Source organism: Paramisgurnus dabryanus, chromosome 6, assembly GCF_030506205.2.
Source record: "Paramisgurnus dabryanus chromosome 6, PD_genome_1.1, whole genome shotgun sequence".
Taxonomy (NCBI): Eukaryota; Metazoa; Chordata; class Actinopteri; order Cypriniformes; family Cobitidae; genus Paramisgurnus; species Paramisgurnus dabryanus.
This window is the reverse complement of record NC_133342.1, coordinates 34,462,998-34,490,793: the sequence shown is the minus strand read 5'-3', so window position 1 is coordinate 34,490,793 and position 27,796 is coordinate 34,462,998. Positions and strand designations below refer to the sequence as shown.

Sequence of the window (27,796 nt, the reverse complement as noted above, 5' to 3'; positions counted from 1 at the left end):
TATATGTCATCAATTGTCTGTAATTAAACCCCAGAAAAATAAAGCTACTAACCAACAACACTACATTGTAATAATATAAATATGTTTTGTATAGGGATGCACTCTATACATGTATCATGATGACCGCACGAGAACCATTGCCCTATGCAGAATAAGCGCTTGTATACAATGTATATGCAGATATTGTACACCAGCGCCCTCTAGAGTCGGCGGACGTCACTGCACACTGCAGTGTGATACGAGCCGAGCTTCGGTGCGCCCAAATTTGTCTCCCAATTAATAGTGGGACGATTAAGCGCAGCGTATTAAAGCGATAGGGAATTCAAAAGCCAAAATATCACACAGAGCAGCGGGTTCATCGACGGACACAACCAAACCCGTTAGCGCCGACGAGGGAGGAGAGAGCGGATCTTGCGAAACCCATTGGTTTTCGGTTTTAACGAAGAGCCGCCTTTTATTTGACTCACAACCGACGCGGCTTTTTCCCAAGAGAGCGAAGCAAGTTTGTGTGCGTGGACGCTGTCACCAGCGGTGGGGGGACTGACTGGGTGGACACTGGTGCACGGAGGGGGTGGTGTTTGTTTGGAAGGGGGGCAACGATCTGCTCGAACCTGGCCCTTTAAATTACCTCCACAAGCGCTGTGGACGAGGTGAGTATGAAACGCGTGCTTATTTTCCTCCTTCGCTTTTAGATTTGTATCCGAGCATCCGTTTGCTTTGCGAAACGCTCGCGTTTTTCAGTGCGCTTCGGTTAGGCAGGGCAACTCCACCGGTGTCACGAATCCGAAAGCGCACGGATTTACCGAGCTTTGTCCGGTGGGGCGGATTGTGGGCTTCATATCAACAGTCTTAAGTACATTAAACATTTTAAATGGAAGATAACGAAAGGCCAAGATTGACATTTGGGTGTTTGCGTGGAGCGAGATTTAGTGTAAAGCCCGATTAATCTTTAACAAGCGAGAACGGCTTCCTGCGCCTCCTGTCAACACGTTTAAGCGTTATATAGGATGTTATTGTGCGATACATTGCGGTTATATTGTGGCTATGGTTTGATGGGGTGTGTTGAGGTATAGGCAGAGAGATGTACGGAGTGTACCGTTTGTCAAAATGCCCGCATTGTCTTTCCATCGGTGTGAGCAAGGCCTAACCAACAGCATAAGAGCTCTGGAGCAAAATACTTGCAAATACTGCACTTCTGCATCGTTTATTGTGGCGATGCGATGAAGAAAATATTGTTTGAACGTAGTCATGTTGTCATCTTTAGGTTTTTGGTCTTTGAACATGCTTTTATAAAAAAAGCACACAAGCATCACCAATATAAGCTCCACAGGCCTTCATGCTATTGGGGTGTGCATAATGAATAATGGGAACATTGACATATTTAATACTTTAAGTTGGAAGAGATCTGAGGAAAAAAAGAGATTATTATTATTGTCATATTGGTTTAACATGTAAAATCTACTCTCAATTCGTCTTAGTATGTTACAGTATTTAGGAAAAAGTAGTTTGACACTTTTATTGTTCTTCTTAACAGATATTTGGAGATCTGATGGACCGCTTTTGTTGTCCTATAATAGAAAGGTGATCTCATGCTGAGGCATTATCATGATTTTAGTAACATTACCATACTAAGCCACAGATCTCACAGTGTACACTACACTGGACCTACATAGGATATACTTGTGTTTGCTCAGCTGTCATAACCATAATTTCACATTGCTTAAATGTACCACCCCTAATTCTTCCTATTGGAGCATTTAGAGGTTTAAGAAGGCAAAGCAGTCGGGTTTAAAAAAATAAATAATAAAAAACACATGACCATGTTGAAAGACTATTGAAAATCTCTCTGAATATGGTAATGATTTATTTTGCTTATCTGTATTGAGATTGTTTTAGAATTTAACGAAAAATTTTGATTGGTTTCATCGAAGTTTGGAGTGCAGACATCGTATAAACATATAACTGGCAGATATTTGTCAGGGTTGATCCCAAATAATGCCCCTTAACACTTTTGATGCCATGTACCAATAATGTTTTTGAAACTATATATATTATATATTTTATGTATGTAACATGTAATTTAATTTACATATGTAACATTGTACAAAGGACTTTTACATATATACATCATTTTATATTTATACATATAAATTAGGGCTGGGCATAGATTAATCTAGATTAATTTCATACAAAATAAGTAATTTTTCGCATAACATATGAGTTTGTGCTGTGTGTAAATAATTATTATGTATATATAAATACACACAAATTCATGTATGTATTTAAGAAACATTTACACGTGTATGTATGAAGAATTTCGTTGCAAAACGAGATAACTCCGTTTTTAACATTTTTGTTAAAACATGTTTATTATTATGTTATCATGTTATTATTTTGTTTTATGGTGCTACTTAGCTGTATTTTTTAATTTATGAAGGTTTAAAAATTAATTAAAAAAATTTAAAAACTCATTTTGCAACGAAACTCTTCATATATTTATTTATTTATATTTTTATATATTCCATATTATATATAAATACAAAAACTATATATAAATAAAACATTTCTTAAATATATCTATATCTATATCTATATCTATATATATATCTATATATATATATATCTATATATATATATATATCTATATATATATATATATATATATATCTATCTATATATATATATATATCTATATATATCTATATATATATATATAGATATATATGTATATATATGTATATATATGTATGTATGTGTTTGTGGTTAAATATACATGATATTTACACACAGCACAAACTCGTATATTATTCAAAAAATGACTTTTATTTTGTATGAGATTAATCTATGCCCAGCCCTAATATATATGTTGCATTTCTTAGGCGCATTTAAATTCATTAAGAGAAAGTGAAAAGTAATTAAACTCGGTTAGTTCAGGCTGATCAGATGGCTTGTAGTGACCCATATTTTCCTGTACGAAGGCTTCCAGGGAACAGCACATAATAATTACATCCGGACATACAGTCTGTGTTAATTACATCATCACCTTTCTCACTTATGCTATAGGAACATAATTAAAACATACATTTCTGCTGCACTGTATGTATACATACATTATCTTTATGCACGCAGTAAAAGATGGTTGGTAAGATGCATTAGTGGTCCATGCTCTCTGTTTTGCTGGTTTAGGATCTTACTTTGAGCTCTATTGAATGAGATGAGATCAATTATTCATAGGTTTTGATTTTGGCGCCTCGTCTCTCTCTCTCATTGTACTATGGCCTGCCTAGTTGAAAATATTTGTTTTGACATCATGAATAATGGTTATGACTGTTACCACTTATTATTTTAGCGTTTTGAAACATGGGGTATGAAAAACATGCTGGCAGCTATGATCAAATTATATGTTGGATTATTTTAATATACCGTATTATATATTTATAGGATTGATGTATTTGTGGACCGTTTCAGCATTACAGCACAAGTGCTCAAGTATATATTTAGTGTGGCATGGAAATTACATACTGGCATTAATACAGAAATGTTTTTTTGCAAAATGGTCATTTATTTTTAGTAGGCCTTAGATGTTCAAGCAGTAGAAGGTGTTAATAGTTACAGATAGCAATGGGATTGTAATGTAAGCATAGTTGGGATAAATCGACGCATGGATTGACTGTAGCTAAATGATTATATGAATATGTACCATATAGGGTAGAATTTACACTTTTTTGGTGTGAACATGATTAGAGATGGATAAAATAAAACCGCACAGGTGGTGGTAAAGGAGATTTATTTTGCTTGACTACTAAGAGGAGATTAAGATTGCAATAATGCCAATTCCGAGTCTGACCTAATCTCTTTTATATGAATTATGGTCTTGCATTAACAGACTGCCCACTAAACCAATTACACATTTTTTAATAAACATTTTCCCTAATATATCACACTATATTATTATAATTTAATTGACTAAAGTTGTGTTATTTTCAATTGAAAATGTATCTTTTGTAGGAATACGGTCATTGAAACACAAATCAAACTAATTTTATATGCAATATAACACATTATTGTATGTGTGTCAACCTGAAATTGCTGGTCAAATGTGTAAATAACCGAATTGAATGCATGTTTACTGTTTTAATAATTAATGTGTGCCCTATGTTTGTGCTCCACAGACAGCAAAGTTACCTACAGGTGTCTGATTCAGCTTTGGTCTTCATCTTCTTCATCATCCAGGTAAGACAACGTCCTATAGGTGTTAAGGTGTCAGATATCTGATCCAGTCATATTTTGTGTGATTTACGGTTTTCTACATAATATAAAAGAACATTCTGTCAAAGTATAACCTTGATATCTTTAATATTGACCGAGTGACATGTCAAATGAAATCAAACTTTGATGCTCCAAATCTCATTATGAGACTTAAGCCTGGATTTCACAGACAGGGTCCTGTACTGTACATGTAGGCCTAAAACATGTTATTTTGATGCAGCACAGCCACTTCCATATATTGACCACATGGGGGTGTTAATGCAGCTCTGTTCGTCAGATTCTTGTATGTAGTCTCTGCAGCTGCAGTGAGTGGTATCCATAGCAACCAGGCAGGTCTAAGTCCACAGTTCAGTTTTGTTAATAGAGTTAGATGGGCTCTCCTTATGGTTCAGTGCTGATATATAGGCAATTGATGTCTACATGGCACTAAACTGCAGATTGCTTGTGATTGACTGACTTTGGTTTACACATGATAAAACGATGATTAGCTTAAAGTTTAGGTTTATAAATTTGTATAGCAGTTATGCAGTTTTATAACTTTTTGAAATATACTGAACCATTAAAGCAGATGGTTTTTAAGATATACCACAGCATTGCATCCTTTTAAAAAGAAGAAATTCACCCTGTGAGTGACGCTTAGACAGTTCTCTAGTAGCTCATTTGGTTGAATATTGTGTTGGTAATTCAAAGGTCATGGGTTCAATCCCGGGAACACGCATACGATTATTAATAAAAGAAATGCATAAAAGTAATAGAGATTTAATGCACTGTTAGTTGCTGTGGATAACAGCCAATTCGAAAATGTAAATGACTAAGTTTAATAATGTCTTAAAGGGGACATTTCTCAAGACTTTTTTAAGATGTCAAATAAATATTTGGTGTCCCCAGAGTATGTATGTATGTATAGTTTTAGCTTAAAATACCATATAGATAATTTATTATAACGTGTTAAAATTGCCACTTTGTTGGTGTGAACAAAAATATGCCGTTTTTGCATGTGTCCTTTTAAATGCAAATGAGTTGATTAAATGTAAACACTGATCACCATAATGGTGGTTTGTTGAAATTGAACCTCAATTGTGCTGTTTGTTCTCTCTCTCTCTCTCTCTCTCTCTCTCTCTCTGCACAAAATGGCAGTGCTGTGGTTGGATAGTGCAGATTAAGGGGCGGTATTATTATAATTAGATCTTTTGACATCACAAGGGGAGGCAAATTTCAATGATTTATTATTTCACATGCTTGCAGAGAATGGTTTACCAAACTAAGTTACTGGGTTGATCTTTTTCACATTTCTAGGTTGATAGAAGCACTGGGGACCCAATTATAACACTTAAACATGGACGAGGTCAGATTTTTATAATATGTCCCCTTTAATGGATGGATGGGGTCTTTCAACTTTTGGTTTGGATTACTTGCAGCATATTATAATGTGGTGGGATTTATAATTGGCTCGTTTCAGGTTATCTCTCCTTAAAAGTTTTTAGAGTTCTTTTGACAGAGGTTTTATGAGTCGTGCCTCAAATCTAATTGTCTCCAATAAAGTATAACACACTATGCACTGTCAAAACAAAGGTACTAAACTGTTCCTTTCGGTCGCAGTGGTGGTACCCTCAAAGGTTCATTTTTGTACCTTTATGGGTATACAACACATTGTTGTACCTTTTTGGGTATAATACTATACACTAAGCCACTACTGTGTACCTTAAGGAACAATGTTGTACCAGTTAAATTTTATGGGTACAAAACAGTTAACTGTACCTTTAAAGTTACTCAATAGAGCGTTAAAGGAACACGCCCAGATTTTGGGAATTTAGCTTATTCGCCGTATCCCCCAGAGATAGTTAAGTCCATACATACCTTTCTCATCTCCGTGTGTGCTGTAACTCTGTCTGACGCAGCCCCCGCTAGCTTAGCTTAGCTTAAAGACTGGAAGTGAATGGCTCCAGCTAGCAAACTGCTCCCAATAAGTGACAAAATAACGCGAACATTTTCCTATTTATAAGTTGTGATTTGTATTGTCACACCGTGTACAAATAAGAAGGTCATATGAGACACAGCCATCTTTTAACAGTATACATACTGGGAACTATATTCTCTGAAGACGAAGGACTGCTACTTGGGCGGAGTGATTTGCTCGCAGCACCCGAGAAGCCCCGTGGTGAGGAGCAGAGAGTTCGGTCAGAGTTGTGCAAATACGTTTATATATACGTTGCATCCCTACGTGCCCCCCCAAAGAAAATGTATGACATAAAACATTTATTATTGGCTTTGTAATATACACAGAATTAAGTATTATGGTGCAAACATAAAAAGGGGGTTAAAAAACACATAGCATAACACACAAAAAAACAAAACATCCTTTCTTAGGGATTGTGTACACCAAAACTTTTACGCCCGCGGCCGGCGCATGTTTTCAATTGTTTCCAATGGAAGCTCTGTGTTTTTCAAATAAGCCAGCAGCTAGCGAGTTTTTTCCGCGCTGAAAACGTCCAATCACAGTGGAGGTGGGGCGGGACAAGTATCACAGCAACCAACCGTCTTACAGCTGACGTATCAGAGCTACCAAAGCGCTTAGCTGAAGAAAGCTGGCACTCAGCTGAAAAACAACTGCAATTCGCCGTTGTCCAGGCCTTTTCAGCCGCGTTTAAAAGTTTTGGTGTGTCCAGCCCCTTAGAACGTAGCCTTATTTTTCTGAGGTTTAATTACACAGAAATTATGAAAAATTAATTTATTTGATAAAATGTCATAAAACTGGGATCCACTGGCACGATCTCACAGCCCCCCAGGCGGCCACAGCCCCCAGTTTGAGAGACACTGCATAAGGGTACCACCTCAGTCACAGAAAAGGTACAGTTTTGTACCTTTACATATTCATAATTGCATATTTATATATTATATACATTAACTGTATATATGTGCAGCTTTTAGAGTGACATTATTTTCCCAAAAAGATCAATGAAAGTTTTTATTGATTTATTTCACATAATGGAAACGACATGCGTGTTGCCATGCATTAAATGAGTCTCTATACACTACACCACAGTGTGGCAGTATAGGACCTCACTAGAGAAGCTCTGCTTTTGTTTTTCATCTGTAGTTACTTTCTGCTTAGTCTAGACAGGCGAAACCTCTGACCAGATTCCAGCTGTCTTGCGTCAGCTGACTGACTCACAGTCCGGGGGGATGTGGGGTCCCGCTCTGAAAAACATGTTTGAGTAAAAAACACCTTCTGAGACTTCAGTCTGGACTTTACGCAAACACGTTGTCTGGTTTTATCTACAGATGAGTGTTTTTTTGCAGCAGCAGACAGGAAGTTTTTGCCACACGCTGGCTAGCAGCATGTCTGTGACTGACAGACTGATGGACTTGACTTAAGCCAAGAGTCTCTTGTTTTCTGTCAGACTATACAACAGGCATGTGTTGTATAATTGCATATGCAACATAACACTGTAGCGTGTGATATAATTTGCTTGAATAATACGTGTCATTCCAGTGTGCTTTTATTAAAAGAAAACAAAAACATGAGGATTTTTCAGAATGCGAAAACGTTGCAGGTTTTTTAGACATGCCATAGTTTTTGTAACGTTGTGCATGTCAGCTTTGGAGGCTGTTAATAAAGAGTTGAATCAGTGTCTGTAGGTGAATATCCCACACCTAAGACCCCCACTTTATGTGTATGTGTGTGGTAAGTTGGGGTTGTATAAGAACTGAGCTGTTATGAGAGAGAGAGACATTAAGTGAGTAGTCATGATGACTGTGCTGTTTAGTGGAGTCAGCTTCATAAAATGTGAGTCAGCAACTCCAGCTCCAGACTGAAGTTTTCTCCTTCACTCCCTACATGAAAACTATGAGTAACTGATGTGCACATCGGTACATTTTCTCCTCAGGTAGCCTGTATGACAGGTGTCAGTAATAGCAGTGTAGTGTTGCATAAACTCTCTCCTCAGAGAGATAGTGAATCTGTTGGGATTTGTCTTGTAACAGCTTATGTCACTACCCTGAACCTCCACATGGACCCGCTGATAAAAGTCCCTGGGGTTTATATTACTCCACTTGTGGTAAATGGGCGAATGCAGGATGTTAGGAAACAGTTGTCGCTCCTTTCCACTCACATATTGGCATCCAGTTTATGCTTTTGCATGGGGACTTTTGAAAAGTTTTTTTTTTTAATGGGATATATAAAGAAGCTTGACTTAAAAGAAATATTATTTACTCAGTAATTGCTTGTTTATAGAACTGTTAAATAAAATAATACCACACCACACCCACAGCATGCATATGAAGAGTTTGGTTCCAAAATGCAATAAATCCATTTTGACAAATTTTGAAGAAGGTGACGAGATGAAAACCACTATTTTCTTTAACAAACTTTCACATAGCATCTTTAGGTTATAATAAAATTAAAAATTCAAATACATATTTAGATTTTCAAAGATTTATTGTAAAAACTGATTATTTTTTTCCGCAAAATGCAAAAAAATTATTGACAAGGGCTTTTTTTCCAAAATGCTATAAATCTATTGAATCAATATATAAATGTGCATTCATATTTGCCATGTTATATTCATTTAGTTCACTAGTGGTACACTGAGAAAAAAATAAACATTAAAGGAATAGTCAATTTTCTTAATAAAAAAATCCAGATAATTTACTCACCACCATGTCATCCAAAATGTTGATGTCTTCCTTTGTTCAGTCGAGAAGAAATTATGTTTTTTGAGGAAAACATTGCAGGATTTTTCTCATTTTAATGGACTTTAATAGAGCCCAACATTTAATACTTAACTCAACACTTAACAGTTTTTTTCAACAGAATTTCAAAGGACTATAAACTATCCCAAACGAGGCATAAGGGTCTTATCTAGCAAAACGATTGTCATTTTTGACAAGAAAATTAAAAAATATGCACTTTTAAACCACAACTTCTCGTCTAGATCCGGTCGTGATGCGCCAGCGTGACCCCACGCAATACGTCATGACATCAAGAGGTCACAGTGGATGAACGCGAAACTCCGCCCCAGTGTTTACAAGTGTTGAGAAAGAGGACCGTTCAGACGTTGTTGTATGTCGAATGATACTAATTAATGTATTTGTGTCAGTTTTTTGTTTACAATGGTCGCAAATGTGCATTTCATATATGTAACACGTGACCTTTCTACGTCACTACGCATTTACGTTAGGTCACACTGGAAAGGACCTAGACAAGAAGTTGTGGTTTAAAAGTGCATATTTTTAATTTTTATTTTTCGTTTATTTTCATTTTGCTAGATAAGACCCTTATGCCTCGTTTGGGATCGTTTAGAGTCCTTTGAAACTCCGTTGAAAAAAACTGTTAAGTGTTGAGTATTAAATGTTGGGCTCTATTAAAGTCCATTAAAATGAGAAAAATCCTGCAATGTTTTCCTCAAAAACATAATTTCTTCTCGACTGAACAAAGAAAGACATCAACATTTTGGATGACATGGTGGTGAGTAAATTATCTGTTTTTTTCTTTTAAGAAAATGGAATATTCCTTTAATGGCATTAATCAAAACACTTACTTTGTCATATCAAGAACACTGTCATTGCAGCTGTCATCCTTAGTACGTCGTCCCTGAACTTTTTTGACAGCAATCAGCTGTAAAATGTTTTGGGCCTGCTCGATTTTCGTTGACTTTTGGTAAAATGATGTCAAGTTTTTCATAAGATCCCCTGGGGTCAATGTGTTAGCATGACAGAAGCTTGATGCAGTCGTGTGAGAACAAGCAACAGCCGACACTTTCCCTTCGCCCAATTGCCTCTCACGTAAATTATTCGATTTTGATGGCTTAAATTTCTTCCCCGTCACAGAAAACAACCACAGGTTTATCAATGCCATCAAATTATTATTTTGTTTTTCTGTTTTTCTAATCTGTCATTATTGTTTGCAATGCTTGGAATGGTGCGCTGTGATTGGTTAAGCGGATTTATTAAGGATGCACCGATAGGATTTCTTTGGGCCGATACCGATTTAAACAGACAACTTCTGGCCGATACCGATATTAAACACTTGTATACAATACTATACAGAGTTGGTCTATTTGCTAGTTTATTTCTGCATCAAATAATTTTTACTGAACATGGATTGGATCTTATTAACATTCAACTAACCAACATAATAAGAGAGGCACAAATTAAGCTAAAACTAATATAATAAGACAGCATGACAACCTTCAAAGGTGGTTTTTGCTATTCAGCATTTATTTTATTAACAACATTAACTCATTTTTTACATATAATGGATTTCTTTATGCAGTTAATTAATAAACAATTAGTATCGGCCTTTCTCGTGCTATTGCCGATATGCCGATGGTTTCAAATTAATCAAAAATCGGCCGATAAATATCGGCGGCCGATACATCGGTGCATCACTAGGATTTATTGCATTTTGCAGAGAAGGAGGACTGGCATTTGTCGCGTTTTGGAGAAAAGATAACAGAAAAACACAGCGGATATCGGATTTTGCATAAAATGAAGAATTTATTTTTTAATACTGACCTGATACAATACTGATTTTGGCGGTAACTACTTAAAAAAAAAAGGATTTATCGCGTTTTGGAACCAAACTCTTCATATATTCTGGTCATTAACACTCTTGCATGCTTATTATAGTTTGGTTCACCCAAAAATAAAAAGTCTGTCGATATTTATTCACTCTTACATTGTTCAAAACCTGCATGACTCTTTCTTCTGAACTGTAAATAAAAATGCAATTTGGTTTTGCTAGTCAATTCAACCTACTATTTTGAGGAAGGAGAAGTTAAGTTAAAGTAATAAAAATATATGTTGATTTGACAAAAATGCTGCATTTTTTTAACAGTGTTAAGATATGTTTTTTTGTTTTTGTGTCCATATAATGTAAGTCCATAGGGGCTGATTTTTGTTTGGTTACCAGTGTTTATCAAAATGTGTTCCTAAAGCATTGTGTTAGCAGCACAAAATGTTTCTGGATTCAATCCAAGGGAACACACATGCTTAAAAATGTATACCTTGCAATGCACTTGGATTAAAGGCTCTGCCAAATGCATGTTTTGAATAACATAAATGTGAGTCAAGTTAATAATGGGGTGCATTTAGGGTTTGAAGGTGCATGCACACACAACAGCCTATCGAAAATAATGACTTATACACGCGATTAAGAGTCGGTGACAGCAAGGAACCTGCTGTGCGTTCTGTGCTGTTTATCTACAGTGAACGATGTGCTATTTTCAACACGGCCCCCTCACAATCTCCTTGGCATTCACAAATCCCTATTCAGCTCAACTGTTGGCCACATTCCTCTCGTTCTTCACTTGCTTACGTTTTTGTCGCTAGAAAAAGGACCGTCATGTGGGTGAATGTGAGTAACGGCCTCCGTCCCTCCTCCTTCCTCCATCAGTTAATGGGTTGCGGTGCACATGTACTCCTCAGCGTATAGATCAGTGCTCTCCCACTGTCACCTCCATGTGCACGGCCCACCCTAGTGTATGTTTACACCTCATATAACAATTTATATAATGCCTGATAATCACATTCCTTGCATATTCACAACATTTTGCAAAAATTGTGTATGTTCTCCACTTGTAAAATGCAGTTTAACTCGCTTCAGACTTTTTTTGCATGCACATAATAGTTATCATCCATGTCTATGCTGCACTGATGGTTAAATGTGTGTTTTTATTGGTTCAAATGACTGAACTTTCCACAGAAACACGGAAGCACTGAAGGAATGCTGTTGTCATTTGTAACGTTCCTCTTACTGGAATTTTAATGACTTTCTCGGAAACACTGAAGCTCAGGCAGTGCGTTGTTTGTTCAAGAGCTGCATGTATTTGTTTGTAATTGGTTCAGTTAGTAGAGCATTGCGTTTGAGCGGTGCAAAGGTCATGGGTTCGAACCCCAGGGAACACCATACTAGAATTTTTTTTATAGCTCTGGCAAATGCACAACTGTAAATGAATGGAGTTGTTCAGAAAGTGTATAATGTTCATCAAAGTTAATGATTGTTTCAGGACACAACAAACTGTTTATTTTGTTATTTTTTTTCTTTGTTCTGTTCTGTGTGATTTGATAGCACAATCTGTGTTCCACCATTCGCCGTACTTGTACAAAGCTACTATCTGTACTGCTTTTCAAACCTTTGATGTACATTACCCTGCTGCCACATCATGATGTTTTGAACCAGAAGTTCTTGCACTTCAACTCACCTTTCTGGATAACCCAGAACTGATATCCAAATACAGGAATACTGGGTGTTTGTTAGCATTTCAATGTTTTTGTAAATTATGGACTGTTTTGCATTGCGGGATAGACTGTGTTATGAGCATGAGCGTATGTTTGGAAAGGCTTGCTGCCATTAAACATTTACTGTTTTGTTTTCGCATTTTTTTCAAAATGTGAAGTATTCAGACACTGTCTCAATTGTCACTGTTTGTCCTAAAGCAGTGGGTTCAGCTTGATCTTCTAGTGCCATTTTTATTAAATAATTTAATTGTGCATTTAACCAAATTAATTTTATTTTGATACACAGTTGGGTAAAAATGCACAACTGTACTTGTTTTAAGATGTTAATTTGATTAAATTAGCAATCTGTAACTTTTTTTTGGTTAAAAATAAACGGAATCAGCATAATAAAACTCTTTCATTTATACTTCTGCATCATTGTTCGCCTCGATGTGCATTACACATGCAGATCACTAGTAGGCAGTGTCTATGGGCATGTTACAGTATCGACTTCAAAAACAGACTTTTGTTGCAACCTGTGTTGTGAAATATAGCTCCTTGGTCCATCGTTTATACTGTCGCACACGGAAATGCGCAATGTGGAGTAATTAATTAGGGAGGGATTAATTAGGTTACTGCAGCTTTAAGACGTGAGCGAGAGATCGCTCTGTTCATGTGCACTGATGACAGGCTGTCTGTGTGTGCACGTGTCTGGTGTACGCAGACAAGAGCAGCTGCTATTAAAATGAAAGTTTAAACTATAAAAACTTTAAAGCAACACCAAAGAGGTTTTTTTTTTTACCTTAAAATAACATTTCCAAAAAAGTTTGTTGTTCATCCACTCGAAACCGGGTGAACGGGACTTGCACTTTTGCTTTGCAGCCCTCTTTCGGCCAAAACCGCACTAAAGAAGTTTCCAACCGTCGGGTCGCGGTCCTGTAGTTCGAGTGATCTACAAAAACTTGCTTTACGGCACGTTACAATCCAATAAGAGCCAGCTTTGCTGCAGTAGGCTAAATTATTTACCACAGTGGTAATGGACAATATTGCTTCCAACCTGTAGGGGGAGCAAAGAACAAAAACTCTTTAGTGTTACTTTAAAACCCATACAAATATTAAACTGTCGGCATAAAGATGCAATTGTCTGTGATAGATATGTGTTGTATACGCTGTGTTATGGGAATGTGAAGACGCATCGCGGTGTTAGCACCAGAGCGCATCCTCGTAGAAAAAAAACACATATTTCTGTAAAGGCAAATAGAGAAATCCAAATCTGCATGTCGCACATGAGCAATGGGTTATAAAAATGCTTGCACTGCATAAAAATGCTCTCTAATGGCAGCCGCATTCAAGCTACGCCGTAGGCTATTGCATAGGGTTTGCGTCTCTGCATAGGCTATCCCGTACAATCGATGCAGAATTATAAAGCCAAATTTATCATAGCCCGATCGAAAAGTTTATAATAAGGAACTGTAACTCGAGCTATCGAGTACGATTTTGCACGTAATGTCTGTTTGACTTAAACGCATATTATGAAAATAACTGCAAAAGTAACATGCAATATTATTTTTCACACAGGGGTGGCGATAGAGAGGCAAAAATTATGCACTGCCACTTTAAACATGCAATAAACATCTAAGGGAGGTTTCCCGATAAGGTATTAGCTTAAACCAGGACTGGGCCTTAGTTAAATTGTGATATTGAAGTCATTTTGAAAAGCATAATTTATAAATAACATTACTGGTGTGCATCTTGAGACACGACGCTTGCGCTGATATATTTTAAGATATGTCAGTTCAAGTTGTTTTTTGTATCAAGACAACATTAACATTTAAGTTAGTCTGGGATTAGGCTCAAGCCCTGTCTGGGAAACCACCCAAATCAAGTTTTTACACCGTCGGGCCAAAGCTTCTTAAAGCGGTAGAAACGTTTACAGTTATGTTTCAACTTGAGCCTTTTTTTGCACGGCATGATTACAAACCGTTTTCACCCCTTATTTCTCAGCACAATTGTGCTGAATCATGTTGATAGAATGCGTGGAATGATGTTACCGCTCGGGATTAGTAACTGGTCTGTTGCCTTGCTACAACTTTCTGATAAAGCGTAATAATTTAGCAAAATAAACACAGATTGGGTAAAAAGTAAAAATATAATGCTCATCGCCATAAACCTGTTTGTTTTTTACATCGCATATGTCAGTAAACTCTTGTGTTAGCAAGGCAACAACTGAGGTGTTTGTATTACATTCCAAAGGACGATGAAGTGGAAAATGATATCCATGCTGGCTCTGTCAGATCGTCACGGAATGAAACGGTTACAAGAAAACGATTGTGGAAAAGTGCTAATAATGAGTGAGATCTGACATTTTTTTGCATAATAGTTTAAAATGTGCATTGCTGTGTACTACTGGACAAACTGTACAGATGTGTTAATGCCAACACTTGTTTGGGAGATTGCACAGGCTAAACGGTGACCGCGGGCACCCAAGATTTCTCAACTTTGACCCTTGTCTGACACAAGTTGACCCTTCTCATGACTAGACAGGAGAATCTCCCCCACGGTTTATCACGGGACCGGGGTGCCGCAGCTGGCACCTGCATGTTTTACCACCAACACACTAAAACACTCCTTAGTACTCCAGCCAAACACTTGCAATAACAAAATCTCTGTAGAGTAATCACTAATTACGGTGTATCTTTTAAATACCCTTAAAGGCTTGGCAAATATTTAGAAATGAGTGTTGGCACGGACTAGGATCTCTTCCCAGGTTAGTACTAATATGCACTAATGCCAATTCCTCTTGTACTTAAACAAGTAGGTTTAGCTCCCAGAGCATTGACCTAATTTAAAGGCCTTTCCTCAGAATTGTCTTTAGCATGGGGAAGATTGGAGAGAAGAGGTGTGGCTTCCCAGCAGTAAGTGATGTACTGCAAAACAGGGCCAAAGGTTTGGCATGCATACGTCAGTGTTTTTGCAGTTATCATGGGTATAACTGATGCAGAATGTAGCTAAGCAAGATAAAGAACATGTAATTCAAGAGCGATTACAGCACTTTATACAGATACCTTACTTTTGTCACAGTCTGATGCATTTTAGCCTTCTCATTGATCTGCACTCAATACCCCATAATGACTCCGCCAAATAGGATTTGATCATTTTTTTTATTTGTTAATGTGATGTTTTATTGATTTATTTTAGGGAAAAGTGCACAATTTCGAATAAGTGAAACATTTGCGTGCAATGTACGTCCGATTCATGCATTTTATATACAATTTTAGCACTTAAAAAAAAACAATAGGCAATCTTGTCATCTTACACGACTTTTATATTCTACAATATTACAGGTGACTCAAATACAGTTTCTCATTAGTAACTTTTGCATGCATGAAATAAAATGTAATTGGGTATTTTTACTGCAAACAATTGATTATTTGATTGTAATAACAACAACAACGCTTGACTTAAATTGCCAAGTCCAGGCAGTTTTTCTATATAAACGAGTCATTAGCATCCTCTCCTTTGAGGCCATTGCACGTAAATAGCTCTCATTCCCCGTGTATGCTCTATTCAAACAGTGAGCACATGTGGTGGAGTCAATTACAGTGTTTGCACTGAGGGTGGCTTGTTTGGGAAAGCAGGAGTCAGGTTCGACACCTGTGCAGCTGATATCTGCAGCAGCCCCTCACAGCTGGGGTCCAGTAGGGACCAGGTCAAGGACCCTTCTCCGTGCATGTGAACCGCCTGCTTTACGCAGTTTCACGGCAGAGGTGTGAAGTGCCCTGCCATATATCTCCTCAACACCCCCAAGACACAGAGAATAACCAGCTCGAAACAGTGCTTCCTATTCTTTCTCCTCCCTGCCCACCGCCTACAGATCTGCAGATGGCATTAGTAAATGGGCACTTTAATAAAGCCACCTCCAGTCCTGCCTAAGTAATATTAAGATTTGACTGTATATCAGTTGACAAACATTTGATGCATAAAACATATAATGTATATGAAGAGTTTGTATGCAAAACCATCTAAGTGCCTCCGACATGTTTTCTTGTAAATGAGTGTTTTTTTATTAGGCTTTTATGTTTTGGTTCAACTTTAACAGAAAAGGTTGTTAGCAGGACCGAACGGAATCTGCATCCGCAGATTTCCGTGGAAAACTCAGAGGAATTTCATGGATTTATGCCCTTCATTTGACAAGCACACATACCTCGCCCTTAAGCATGTTTATGAGCAATAGCCGTCATAGACAAGCAGTACATAAACCCTGCACGTGCTGTTTTCTGTGACCGTTTTTAACGACTGAGAGCACAAACCATTTGATATTTAAGATATGATTAAACTTAAGGAGATATCACTTGACTCTGTCGTCTATGTGGCGCAACAGCACTCACCACATGATCATTTCAAACCCTTTTACAAGACAAATGCTCTTGTTATGTTTAACATAAAGTTAACAATGCATTGTACAAATTATAAAATTATCTTGATAGGTGCTAAATTCATAATGAGGACGTAAAAATCTTTAAAAAAAAAAACATTTAAAATCATTCCACAGATTTTTCCAAAACATTTCACAGAAAAAGCAAATAAAGTCTGCAGGTTCCATTTTGCCCTGGTTATTAGTCAGTCTTACATTTACAAATGTCACTTAATTTCATTGGTATTTAACAAATTTGACTCTTTCGCTGCAAAACCCTGTTAGAGCATGCAAGCTTGGCCAAAATCTCTACTTCTAAATAAGTCTCCAGTCACTCTTCACTGTCCTTTCGGAATAAAAAGTAATATTCAAAAATACACTCAATATGCTAATATAGGCGGTAAGCCTCCCTTAACTCCACAAAAAGCTTTTGCAGCTCAACAATTGAAATCGCACGTACGCCAAAATTCATCAAATTTTTCTGTGCACTTAGAGGACTTTGCTAAAAATTGTTGTGGCAATAAACAAAGACTTTCCAAGTCCAATACCCTCAAATTCAAAGACTAAATGTGGGGATACATTTTAAGTGAGAGCAAGGTTACATCGTGTTACCTTTTAAGATACATTGTTACAGTTCCCTTTTGAGGGAACTCGCGCTGAGTCACTGCAGTGACACTTTGGGGACGCCTCCAAGGGTAAGTGCGTCTGAATGTGTATATCAAATTCAATTAATGGTGAGGCTTAACGACAAAAACAGGGTGACGCGAGACACAGGAAGTATATCGCTATCTGAAATCTTGCTAAAGACGGCATTACAAGATAGCAGGAAGTATGCCAAGGGAGACGCAGCGTCTCATTCCCTTCTGAGGGAACAACAGTTACATACGTAACCCGAGGCGTTTTTATTTGTCAAACACAACTATGCAAAAAAGCATTTTGGTATGAATCAACATTTGCATAGAGAAGATATAAACATTTAAAGCAAACAGTTTTGCATGTGTGAATTAAAAAATCTAGAATTACACTACACAGGGAATAATATGGATTTTTTCCCCCAGAAAACTTCATGCATAAAATAGATTCAAGCACTTTCAATGACCTGTATCTATGTATGTATATTTTCAAAAACTTCCTAGGGCCTTGAATTTTCCCCCCAGATTCACAAACTTTCAAGGATTTCAAGGACCTGTGGGAACCCTGTTATTATTAAATCTGTGTTTAAGAACTGTCCAGACATATGTTACTGTATATGTGTCATAGTGCACAGCAGAGAGAGAGAGAGAGATAGAGTCGGCAAAACTTTGGCACTTGTACAGTGTCACTAAAGTTGTTTAAGTAAAGTGTATGGAGGGAGAGAGAGATTACAGCATGCTGTCATATCCTGGTAATATCAGATTAAAGAGAAAAGAGGAAGGCTTTCCCAGTAACCATACTAAGCTAGGGATCATTAAATCATAGATCATGCAAAGATGTCTTTACATGTAACTTCGAACAGTTTGCATTTACAATCAGTTTGTTTTTTGCAGGAATCCTGCAACACTTCATCTCATAGTTAACTGCAAAACTGCACAGACTACAATTGTCTGTTTCTGGCTTGATTATTCTTAACACAGCTGCGACTTTCCCAAGTGCTTGAGTTTTTATCAGAAGTTGTAATAGCAGAAAAGGGAAGGGTGTGAGCGGGGCTCTTGCGTCATTGGCTGCCTTGACCGGTTGTGTCTCGCGTCATCTCAAATATCTCCCAGCCTCCACGTATGTACGTTCCTGCAAGGACAGATCCAGCAGAGCACTCTCAGCTTTCAAACCACGTTGTCCTATTTAGTTTTCCAGTCCTGATTGTCCCGATAAACAGTGTCTCCGTATTGCACAAGAACATGCTTCAAATGCATGCCAGTGTCTTCTTCACAGCTGAAAAAGTGCATGTTTGCTCAATACGGAGCCCAGTTTCCAGGTTAAAAGGCCGCACCGTCATACGAGCAGGAAAACAGTGCTATTTTTGGTAATGGACACATAGCCTTAGAATCCCCTAAATAATTGCAACTCGCGCTTACTGGAAGCAGCAATGTACCCCTTAGGAGTTCCCCAGTTTCGCCTGCATGACTTCCTGTGCCCTTATAAGGAAACGGACGGAGGAGGAAGTCAGCTATTGAATCCGGTTAGTCACTTTCTTCCCCTTTTGCTTGTTTACCGGCCCGATGACAATGGTTCATTACTACGCACCTGCATCTGACTTGCACCTTAAAGGCTTTGATGGCGTCCACGTGCACGCACATCAAACGGGATCCACGTGTTTGCACGAGTGACCCACGAAGCAACGCATTTTCCTGTTTACAGACTCTCTCTCTCTCTCTCTCAAATACAAAGAGTCTCATAAGCCCATGCAATCCGGTTGCTTGTGAATCATAAAAAAGACTGTTATAGTGTCTGTCTGTTCTCAGAATAGCTGGAGGGCAAGAGATTATACTTTTTCTTGTTCCTTTGCAGATACTTATCAGGTTTTTCACCTTCCTGAGCACGTTCACGTAGTCACTCTCTCAGTTTTTTTAGATCCGGTTGGCATGCAAGATAATCGGCTCGTCATCGCAGAAAACTCAACACTGCTTTATCGTGTTTGCAACTCAGGTTTCTTTTCTTTCTTTTGCATGCTTTCACACATCCATGATGTAAAAAATGTCACTCGTGAGGTGGATCCGGAGAGGGTGCGTCTGTCTCCCACACACACACTCTGTTTTGACTAGATGCACTTCCTGACCTCAGGCTCCTGTCGCCCTCATCCCAGACGCTGTAGGGACAGGTTACGGTTCATTGTTTTCCCTCCTCCCCACCGGTACATGCCACACATTTTAACCTTACCTTGGCCTCTTTTGCAGAATTTACAAAAAAAGTCACCCCCCCAAAAAAAATTTTTTTGTGCTTTCGGACATTAACAGCCATCTTTGGGAAGGTTGTGTGTATATATAGCCATTTGAATATAAGTAAGTAAAAATATAATTGCATATAAAAAAAATTGCATATAAAAGTTATAAGTTAAATGATGAAAAAATTAAACTGGCTAACTGGTTTTGCATGCATCAAGATCAACCTGCTCTTGCATTCTGTTTCACTTGTGTCCATTTGGTTTCTTCCGATGAATGGGAATATTTCATCGGCATTATCTCCAGGCGTGCGTTGGTTTCTGCACAATAATAGGTTCTTTTATGAAAGTAAGTTTGCCATTGTATGTTGTTTGCATTAAAACTATTTGGGCTTATAGTGCTTGTGAAAACAGGATTTCTAGTCTCTCAATAGTTTCTTGTAGTCTGAGACACAAATTGCATTGGACGACATTCCAGCAATTCCTCGGACTATTTAAACAAATGCCTTCCCAAGCATTTATTTGCTGCAGCATAATTTAATGGTATTATCATAAAGTGCCTTGACTAAAGAAATTCATACAAAGACTTTCTCAAATTCCTCTTTTGTCCGCCCAACTGTCAAACAAGTTTTTAACTGGGTGTTGTTGGTACCACCGAGTGATACACACATAGGCAATGTCAGCTACACCTGTCTGATCAAACGCTTTGCTGGGGTGTTGGTGAAATTGGACTAGTCCCAACTGCAAGAATTCAGTAATGTAACAATTTAGATGATTCAGATTCTTATTATTAAAAAGAAAGAAAAAAAATTTGATTTTTCTACACAACACGCGTGCATACCAGAAATGCATCAGTTAAAGCCTGCAGGGCTGACATTGTATATGCCCGACCAAACAATTTCCTCCCACTACGGTCATTTGTCCCTCATCAGGAATGCTGGCCGTCTATTTTCTGTCTCCCTGGTCATGAGACTGTCTGTGCTTTTGTCTCACTATGTGCTGGTCACATCAGACACATGCTTACATCGCATGCAGTCACACCCTCCGTCACATGATCCCATGAATATTTCCTTTTTCCCCCTTCCTTTCCCCTCATTTCCCTCCCTCTTCTTGCAAGTGGCTGATATCCTGGAAGATCCTGTAAGCCGAGGAAAACATTTCTGACATTTGGGTTGGCAGCTGATCAAGCAGTTCGTGTTTTCGGTTTCTGATTCCTGTAAGGAAGCCATTGAGAAAGCTTATTAAATACAGGGGAGGTGTAGGGAACAGTAACAGGTTGTTTGTTATATAAAAGCAGTTTCACATTTTGGAAAGGAATATAAGCAAGGCTGCGGCTTTGTGCAGACCACAGTATTCACCCATTCTTATCATTTTTTTTTGCGCCGCCACCGGTTGTCGGAAGATTGGAGCCAAATTCCTCCGTTTTCCCTCTCTGCCCCCTCCTTCCTCACAAGCCTTGTTCAAAACAGTCATATACGGTCTTTCCCGCCAAGCGGTCCGCCTGAGCTCAAAGGGCGGCAGTGTGGAAACTTCTGGAGGCTGATGAGATGACTAAACAAGCCGGCACTTTGCCATCAGGTGTCCGTTAGAGGAGTTTTTTGATTTAATGCCACATTGTGGCGCTTATTGGAAAGCTGGCGGGTGCTACCGCCACAACTTTGAACTCAGAAATGAAAGAGCCTGCCTGCAAAGCTGTGTAAATCCAGACTGTGACCGCACAAGGCTTACAGTCGGGGGTGACATACTGCAGAATCTGCATGCTTCACATTCTCACTTGACCAGTGTTTACACGCTGAATCCTGGATTTATCACTGCGGATGTTTTATGGGAATACCAAAATAGTATTAAAGTTATACAGATGTATTTTTGTGGTCCATTAGTTTTATTAGGTATATTTAAAATATACACTGGCTTCTAAAGTATAATATACTATGACTCCAAACTATGAGGATATTTGGAATGAGTTTGTACCAGTTGGTATTTATTTTAATTTATAAGTCAAGTTAGTTATAGAAACATAGTTAAGAGGTTTGTTAATATGTAAATTGTAAAGCAAGAGTTATATTGTATAAAGAAGTATTGTGACACTTGTTTTTAAACCTTGATAGTCTGTGTCTGATAACATTTGTTTGCAGATGCAACTTTGATGTTTGTTTTAAATAAATTAAAGCATTTTTGTATTGTAGTAATAGTCCGTTATATTGCATTTGGCGATATTTGATTTTTTTTTTATCTGTTCAATCCACCAATAAACTTTTCTGTTCCTTAAATTTGTTGTTCCTAATGAAAAGACACTCGGATCTAAAGCCGAAGTCTGCCAGACACATCATACATTTGTGTATGTTTACACGCACAAAATTTTGTCAATCCTACTAAATTTTATACGATTTATGGTTACGACAATACAGTTTACATGCGACCCGTGCTGATACCAAAACGTGACGCGAAAACACTGTAGATCAGTGATTGGTCTGAGAGAATTGTCACTACCACATCATCGTTATGATGTAAAAGATTAGCTTTACCTTCATGCTAGCTTGCGCTGTCTCAAGCAAACATGTTGTCATCTGTGCTTTGCTATAAGTTATCAGGAACCCCATAACAGTTTTTTTCCAGACTTGCAGTTTGTGGTGGCACATTTGCGAAGTGCACGTCCGTATATATTCTTAAATGCAGCTTAAATGAGGCTCAGTGGAGCGCGTTGACACGGGTGCTTGTAAAGAAACTGTCATGTGAGAAAGAGGTAGTGATAAACGAAATGTGCAAACATCTATTTGTGGTGGTCAATTTTAATTTTGTGGGGGACGGAGAAATAAATGAATGTATGGGAATGTACAACGACACAGCAGTAGGCAAGCACAATTATAACGACACACCTATAATCCCTCCCACTCCCAAGTGTTACTAAACGCAATGGAAAAGCTAACCAAGCCAAAGTGAGGTGAGCTGACCCGACCTGACCCAAACCAAACCGTGGGATATTATGCAATGGAAAAGTGGCATTAGTAAACACATCTGTTGGTCGTATTTGGGTGAATGGTCAAATGACCAAAACAATCAAAATATGAGCGGGAGGATAGGTTGGTATGTCTTGAAAATATTTTTTAAGTACTTAAATACTTCTAAAATGTTTATTTAGTTTCACCAATTTTCTGTTTGTCTCTTATTACCTTAATTACATTTGTCTTACATCAGACTCCTATGGTCCGAATTGCTTTCTCAATATTGCTATCGGCATCATCCATAAAAACCATATGGGTCGACTGCTACATTTGTATCAATTATATTTGCATTCAGTCAGTTACATTTATGGCATTGTCGTATACAGTATGCAACTGTTAATGGTGCTTAAATCAGAGCACAAAACAAGCAATGAAGGGTGGGGTGCAGTTTTTTTGATGAAGGAAAACGGCCACTCGACCCCCACCTTTTCCTAACTGGAGCAGAATTTGAAAGAGACGCCTGTTTAGGAGACGCTGGAAACCGCGCAGCTATGCGAATAAGGAGTGTGTGCTATTGCACGTGAGTCTGTTTCCAGCTCATAGAGAGTGAATGAGGAGTGCTTATGTGAGTTAGTCATGGGCAATAGTTTATAATCCTCACCGACTTTAAGAAAACAACAAAAATTTAGGACTTAATGTGCTTGGACAAAGCCTAGACCTCTTTAATTTAACCCACTTGAAGCTCAATCTGTTGCTCAGTAGGTAGAACGTGCTGCTTGCAACGGCAATGCTGTAGGTTTAATCCCAGCAAACGTATTGTGCAACTTTAATGCACAAGTAAACTGCAAACGAGAAGATATTTGCATTGTAATGAATGGCATAAAACCAAAAATTCAGCAGATGTCTTGCATTAAGACAACGTCTCTCACTTAGCACTCATGGTTTGCAGTGAATAGGTTTATAGTCAACGGGCTACATGGAGCCTACATGGTGCACGCTATGGCTCCATATATTCAAACCTTGTTCCTGAATGTTTTCCTGTGCGGGTTTTCTTTAAAAAAAAGGAAGATGTGGTTGGAAAGAACTGCAGACGTCTTCCTTCATAAGAACCGTATGTTTAAATGAATATATCAATGTGCTCCAGATCACCGCAGTTATATGCCGGATCGCTGTGCCCATTTCCTGAAACACGGCGTGCCGTAAAAGAGACCGTGTGTTTGCAGAGAAAAGACAAAGCCCAGGCACTAAGCAACGTGTGTGTAGCACTATACGACCTTTCTAGGAAAGTCCTGGAAAGCCAGGGGTGCAGCACTGATTTAAGAGTGCGTGTGGAGAGCGAGAGGGTGGTTGGATGAGGAGCGTGTTTGTGTCGAAAAAGAACGAAACCTTTCATTGCCTCCAGCGTTTCCTCTGTGTCTGCGGTTACTTTGATACTCGCCTCTCGGTGGGTGTCCTGTTATTAACATTTACATCTTGGCGTAAGTGCTTCTTAAAATGACCTCTTGGTGTACGTGTGCGAAGGGCTTGTGTAGGACTGCATTCAGAACTGTTTAGATGAACCCAAGATAACTTCTGCCTGTATTGTTACCTCAGGCGAGGTTTCCAAAGAAGCACTGCGAACTTGTCAGCACTAGACAAGATGTTTGCGGACCGGCGACATTTCGTTCATGGATGATTTTGTTCCTAACTAAACCATCATGTTGGAAATCATCTTGACCTTATCATTTTATTATCCGTCCTTGTTGTTAAAGGGTTGTGTCCCTTTAAACCGGTTTGCCCAACACGTTCAGCTTTTTAGCTGTTCAGAATACTCTGCACCTGTTTTCAGTTGTAGTATTTGACTGATTGATGGGTTTTCTGGACTGGGTGGTCTAGACTGAAGTTTGTGGGTCGTTGTGTGGTCAAAAATGTGTGTCAGACCGTTTCAATGATACATTTCTTTACCAAGCCAAGCAAGTTTTTCAGATAAATATTTAGCATTTTTACTCCTTGCCTGTGTAGTTTTAGGCTTTTCGTAAAGCCCCCCCCAAAAGTAAGCACTGTGCAGCTGCCAACAAGTAATGTTTTATCTCATGCATTTATCAGAATGCATCACGTGCTTGAAATTCTGTCTGGGTTTTAACCGTATTGCATCTTTTTTTGTTTTAGATTTTTCTCCTTTTTCTTGGCGCGATAACCGATGGCAGAGAATGTCGACAACTAATAACATAGCGCAGGCCAGGAAGTTGGTGGAGCAGCTGAGGATCGAGGCCGGCTTCGAACGGATCAAGGTATGTGACACGAGATCCTTCCCTACACAAGCATGCATCTCTGCATAGTTTCATTTTGCAGAGATGACCTGCTGACTATACATTATGGGGCGGTTTCCCAGACAGGGTTTAGATTAATCCAGGACTAGGCCTTAGTTATATTGGGACATTTAAGTTGTTTTTACAAACAAAACCTTACAAAAACAAGTCTGGAGTGCGCAAAACAGTGGCACTGATATATGTTATGATTCTTAGGATATGTTTTTAAATTAAGCCAGCTCATACATGCATTTTAGTCTGGGACTAGGATAAGCCCTGTCTGGAAAAAGTCATTTATTATATGGCTACTTGCATAAATGCATAAATGAACATGCAGTATATTGATTCAGGTTTAAATTCCTATACATTAGTGGCCATAAATGATGACCAACTTTGACAATTTGTTTGCAAAATAAACTGAAGCTCAGCTTTCAGATTAATTTAAGTATGTTTTGCAAAACATTACACACAACACATGTCCTGGGCTATGTCTTCATAACCTCTGCACAAGTTATTACCACAAAATAGGGTCAACAAAGTATTAAAGTGCCCATCTTATGACTGCTTTTCCACAAGTTATATAGGAGTATGAGTTCCATCAAGCATGTTTCAAAAGTTGTTTGCTCGAAATAGCTTGTAGGAAAAGATTGTTACCCATCTCTAGGAGCCTCTGTTTCAGGGCAGTTCAGATTGTGCCGTTTTGAGCTAGTCTTACATATTTATGAGCTACTGCTCCTTTGATCACGCCCCACTACTAACGTCATGTGATCGTGCGCATGCTCAGTGGTCTCGTGAGCAGTACAGACCATACTGTGTTATTATTTTATATATTATTATTATTATTAACGGTTTATGTTGCCAACAGACAATTCATGCAGAAAAGTATCACTAATAAGTACACTACAGGAGAAGAAACTCATGACACACAATGATTCCTGAGTAAATTGTGATGTTACGTTAGCAGTCACAACAACAAACTCGTTTTCCCTGAACAATGCGAACATATTCCCATTATAAAACATTTTCAAACACATTATTTTCGCAAATTACATAAATTAAGACCCGGCGGGGGATGTATACTGCTTGTGGACCGCGTGCTAATTGCTAGAAGCTAGCGGGAGGTCCGGACCATAAAGTTATAAGGCTCGGGGGTTAGCATCGTCAGAAAAGCCGGGGCTGTAAGGCCCGGTCTCGGTGTGTCAAACTCATCATGACACACAAAGATTCCAGCGTAAATTGTGATGTAGCAGTCTGAACAATACACTCGTTTTCCCTGGACAATACTAACATATTCCCGTTATAAACATTTTCAAACGCATTATTTTCGCAAATTACAGAAATTAAGACCTGGCGGGGGATGTATACTGCTTGTGGACCGCATGCTAATTGCTAGAAGCTAGCGGGAGGTCCGGACCGTGTATATATCTATGGGGACCGTAAAGTTATTAGAGGCTCACCTCGTCAGAAAAGCCGGGGCGTAACAGTTACGGTCTCGGTTAGTTTGGCAAAAAGCTTTTAGCTCTAGCATCATAAATGTAGTATTTTGTGACAGAAGATGACAACATGCAAAATACAACGTGACTTCTTACCTTTTGATGAAACAACGCGATCGCGAATCGAATCCAGTCTGTTTCAGATGTGTGAATGATCCATGAAAGTCCAATAAAATACATCCAATGACCATTTTTGTCCACAAATGCTTATAATCCGTGAAATATAGATACATAGTCTGTTGTTTACATCAGATTTCGCATGAAGGTCTTATCGCCTACAATCTGAGGACTGTTTGCGTCGTAACACACTGTATATAAGATACTCCGGGTTCCAATAACCACGCGTTAAATCTTTGTTTTTAAAAGTAGGTGGAAGTATAATCCATAATATCCAAATAGCGCTGTTATTTCCGTGAGACATGATAACAGCACAGAGGGTCTCATTCAAGTGACTGCTCTATGCTCTCTAGCTACCTGGTGGGTGGAGACCTGCGAGTGGGGTGGTGGGCGGGAAAATTCAAACTGAATGTGACGAAACTTTTTGTTACGTCACAACGGAGCTGAGTTTTAACTCGCGCAATCTGAGACTCAAGGCAGAGGACATTCAGAAACCTGTATCTCACTCAAAACAGCATGGATGGATTTTTTTCCAAGTTTGTATGCGTGTGGGAGCATCAGAGACACAAAATAACACCCCAAAACCCAGAAAAAGTGAGTTTTTCATAATACGGGCACTTTAAGAGACATAATTAAATGTATGCTTTACAACCTGTGAGCTTTTTGTTTTTCTAAGCAGTTTTGTAGTGTTTGAATCAAACCCAGATTCCCTAATATGCTGTAGTTTGCCTTTTTGCCTAATTACTTTGTCCAATAAATACCTTTTACGAGATTGCAGTAACATGTAATTAAAGAGGGAATGAGATTAAACATATTTTGCATGCTTTCCAAGGGAGGGCTTTAAATATTAGCCCAAACCCCTCTTTAAGGGCGATTTATAGTCGTGCGTAGGTCCTACGGCGTAGCTACGGCGTAGGCTATCCGTAGCCTGTGCGTAGCTCTGCGTAGCCTGACGCGCACCTCACAAAATTCCTAACAGCGCGTCGGACCTACGCGGACCGCAAGTTCTGTGATTGGTCCACCAGAACCCCTCCCGTCAGGTAAAAAAACTGCGTCATAGGTATTTCCGGTTGAGACGGTGAAAACAAAGATGAGCCAAGTTGAGGAGTGATTTAACTAAAACTGCAACATAAGTCGCTGTTTATTTACTTACATCATTGCTGGTCTTCTCAAATTATACACAACAAGTTGCTATTTTT

At 38.5% G+C, this 27,796-nt stretch overlaps 1 protein-coding gene across 1 annotated transcript in view; it reads left to right on the top strand.

Annotated features, from left to right (window-relative positions):
• The first annotated feature begins 226 nt into the window (after positions 1-226).
• The window catches only part of gng7 (guanine nucleotide binding protein (G protein), gamma 7), a 33,030-nt gene continuing 5,460 nt past the window's right edge, over positions 227-27,796 (top strand). The window contains exons 1-3 of the mRNA XM_065277208.2: positions 227-650; positions 4,173-4,233; positions 24,848-24,969. Of these exons, the coding sequence (XP_065133280.1) occupies positions 24,889-24,969 (81 nt within the window). The 5' untranslated portion in view covers positions 227-650; positions 4,173-4,233; positions 24,848-24,888. The remainder of the gene's footprint in view (positions 651-4,172; positions 4,234-24,847; positions 24,970-27,796) is intronic.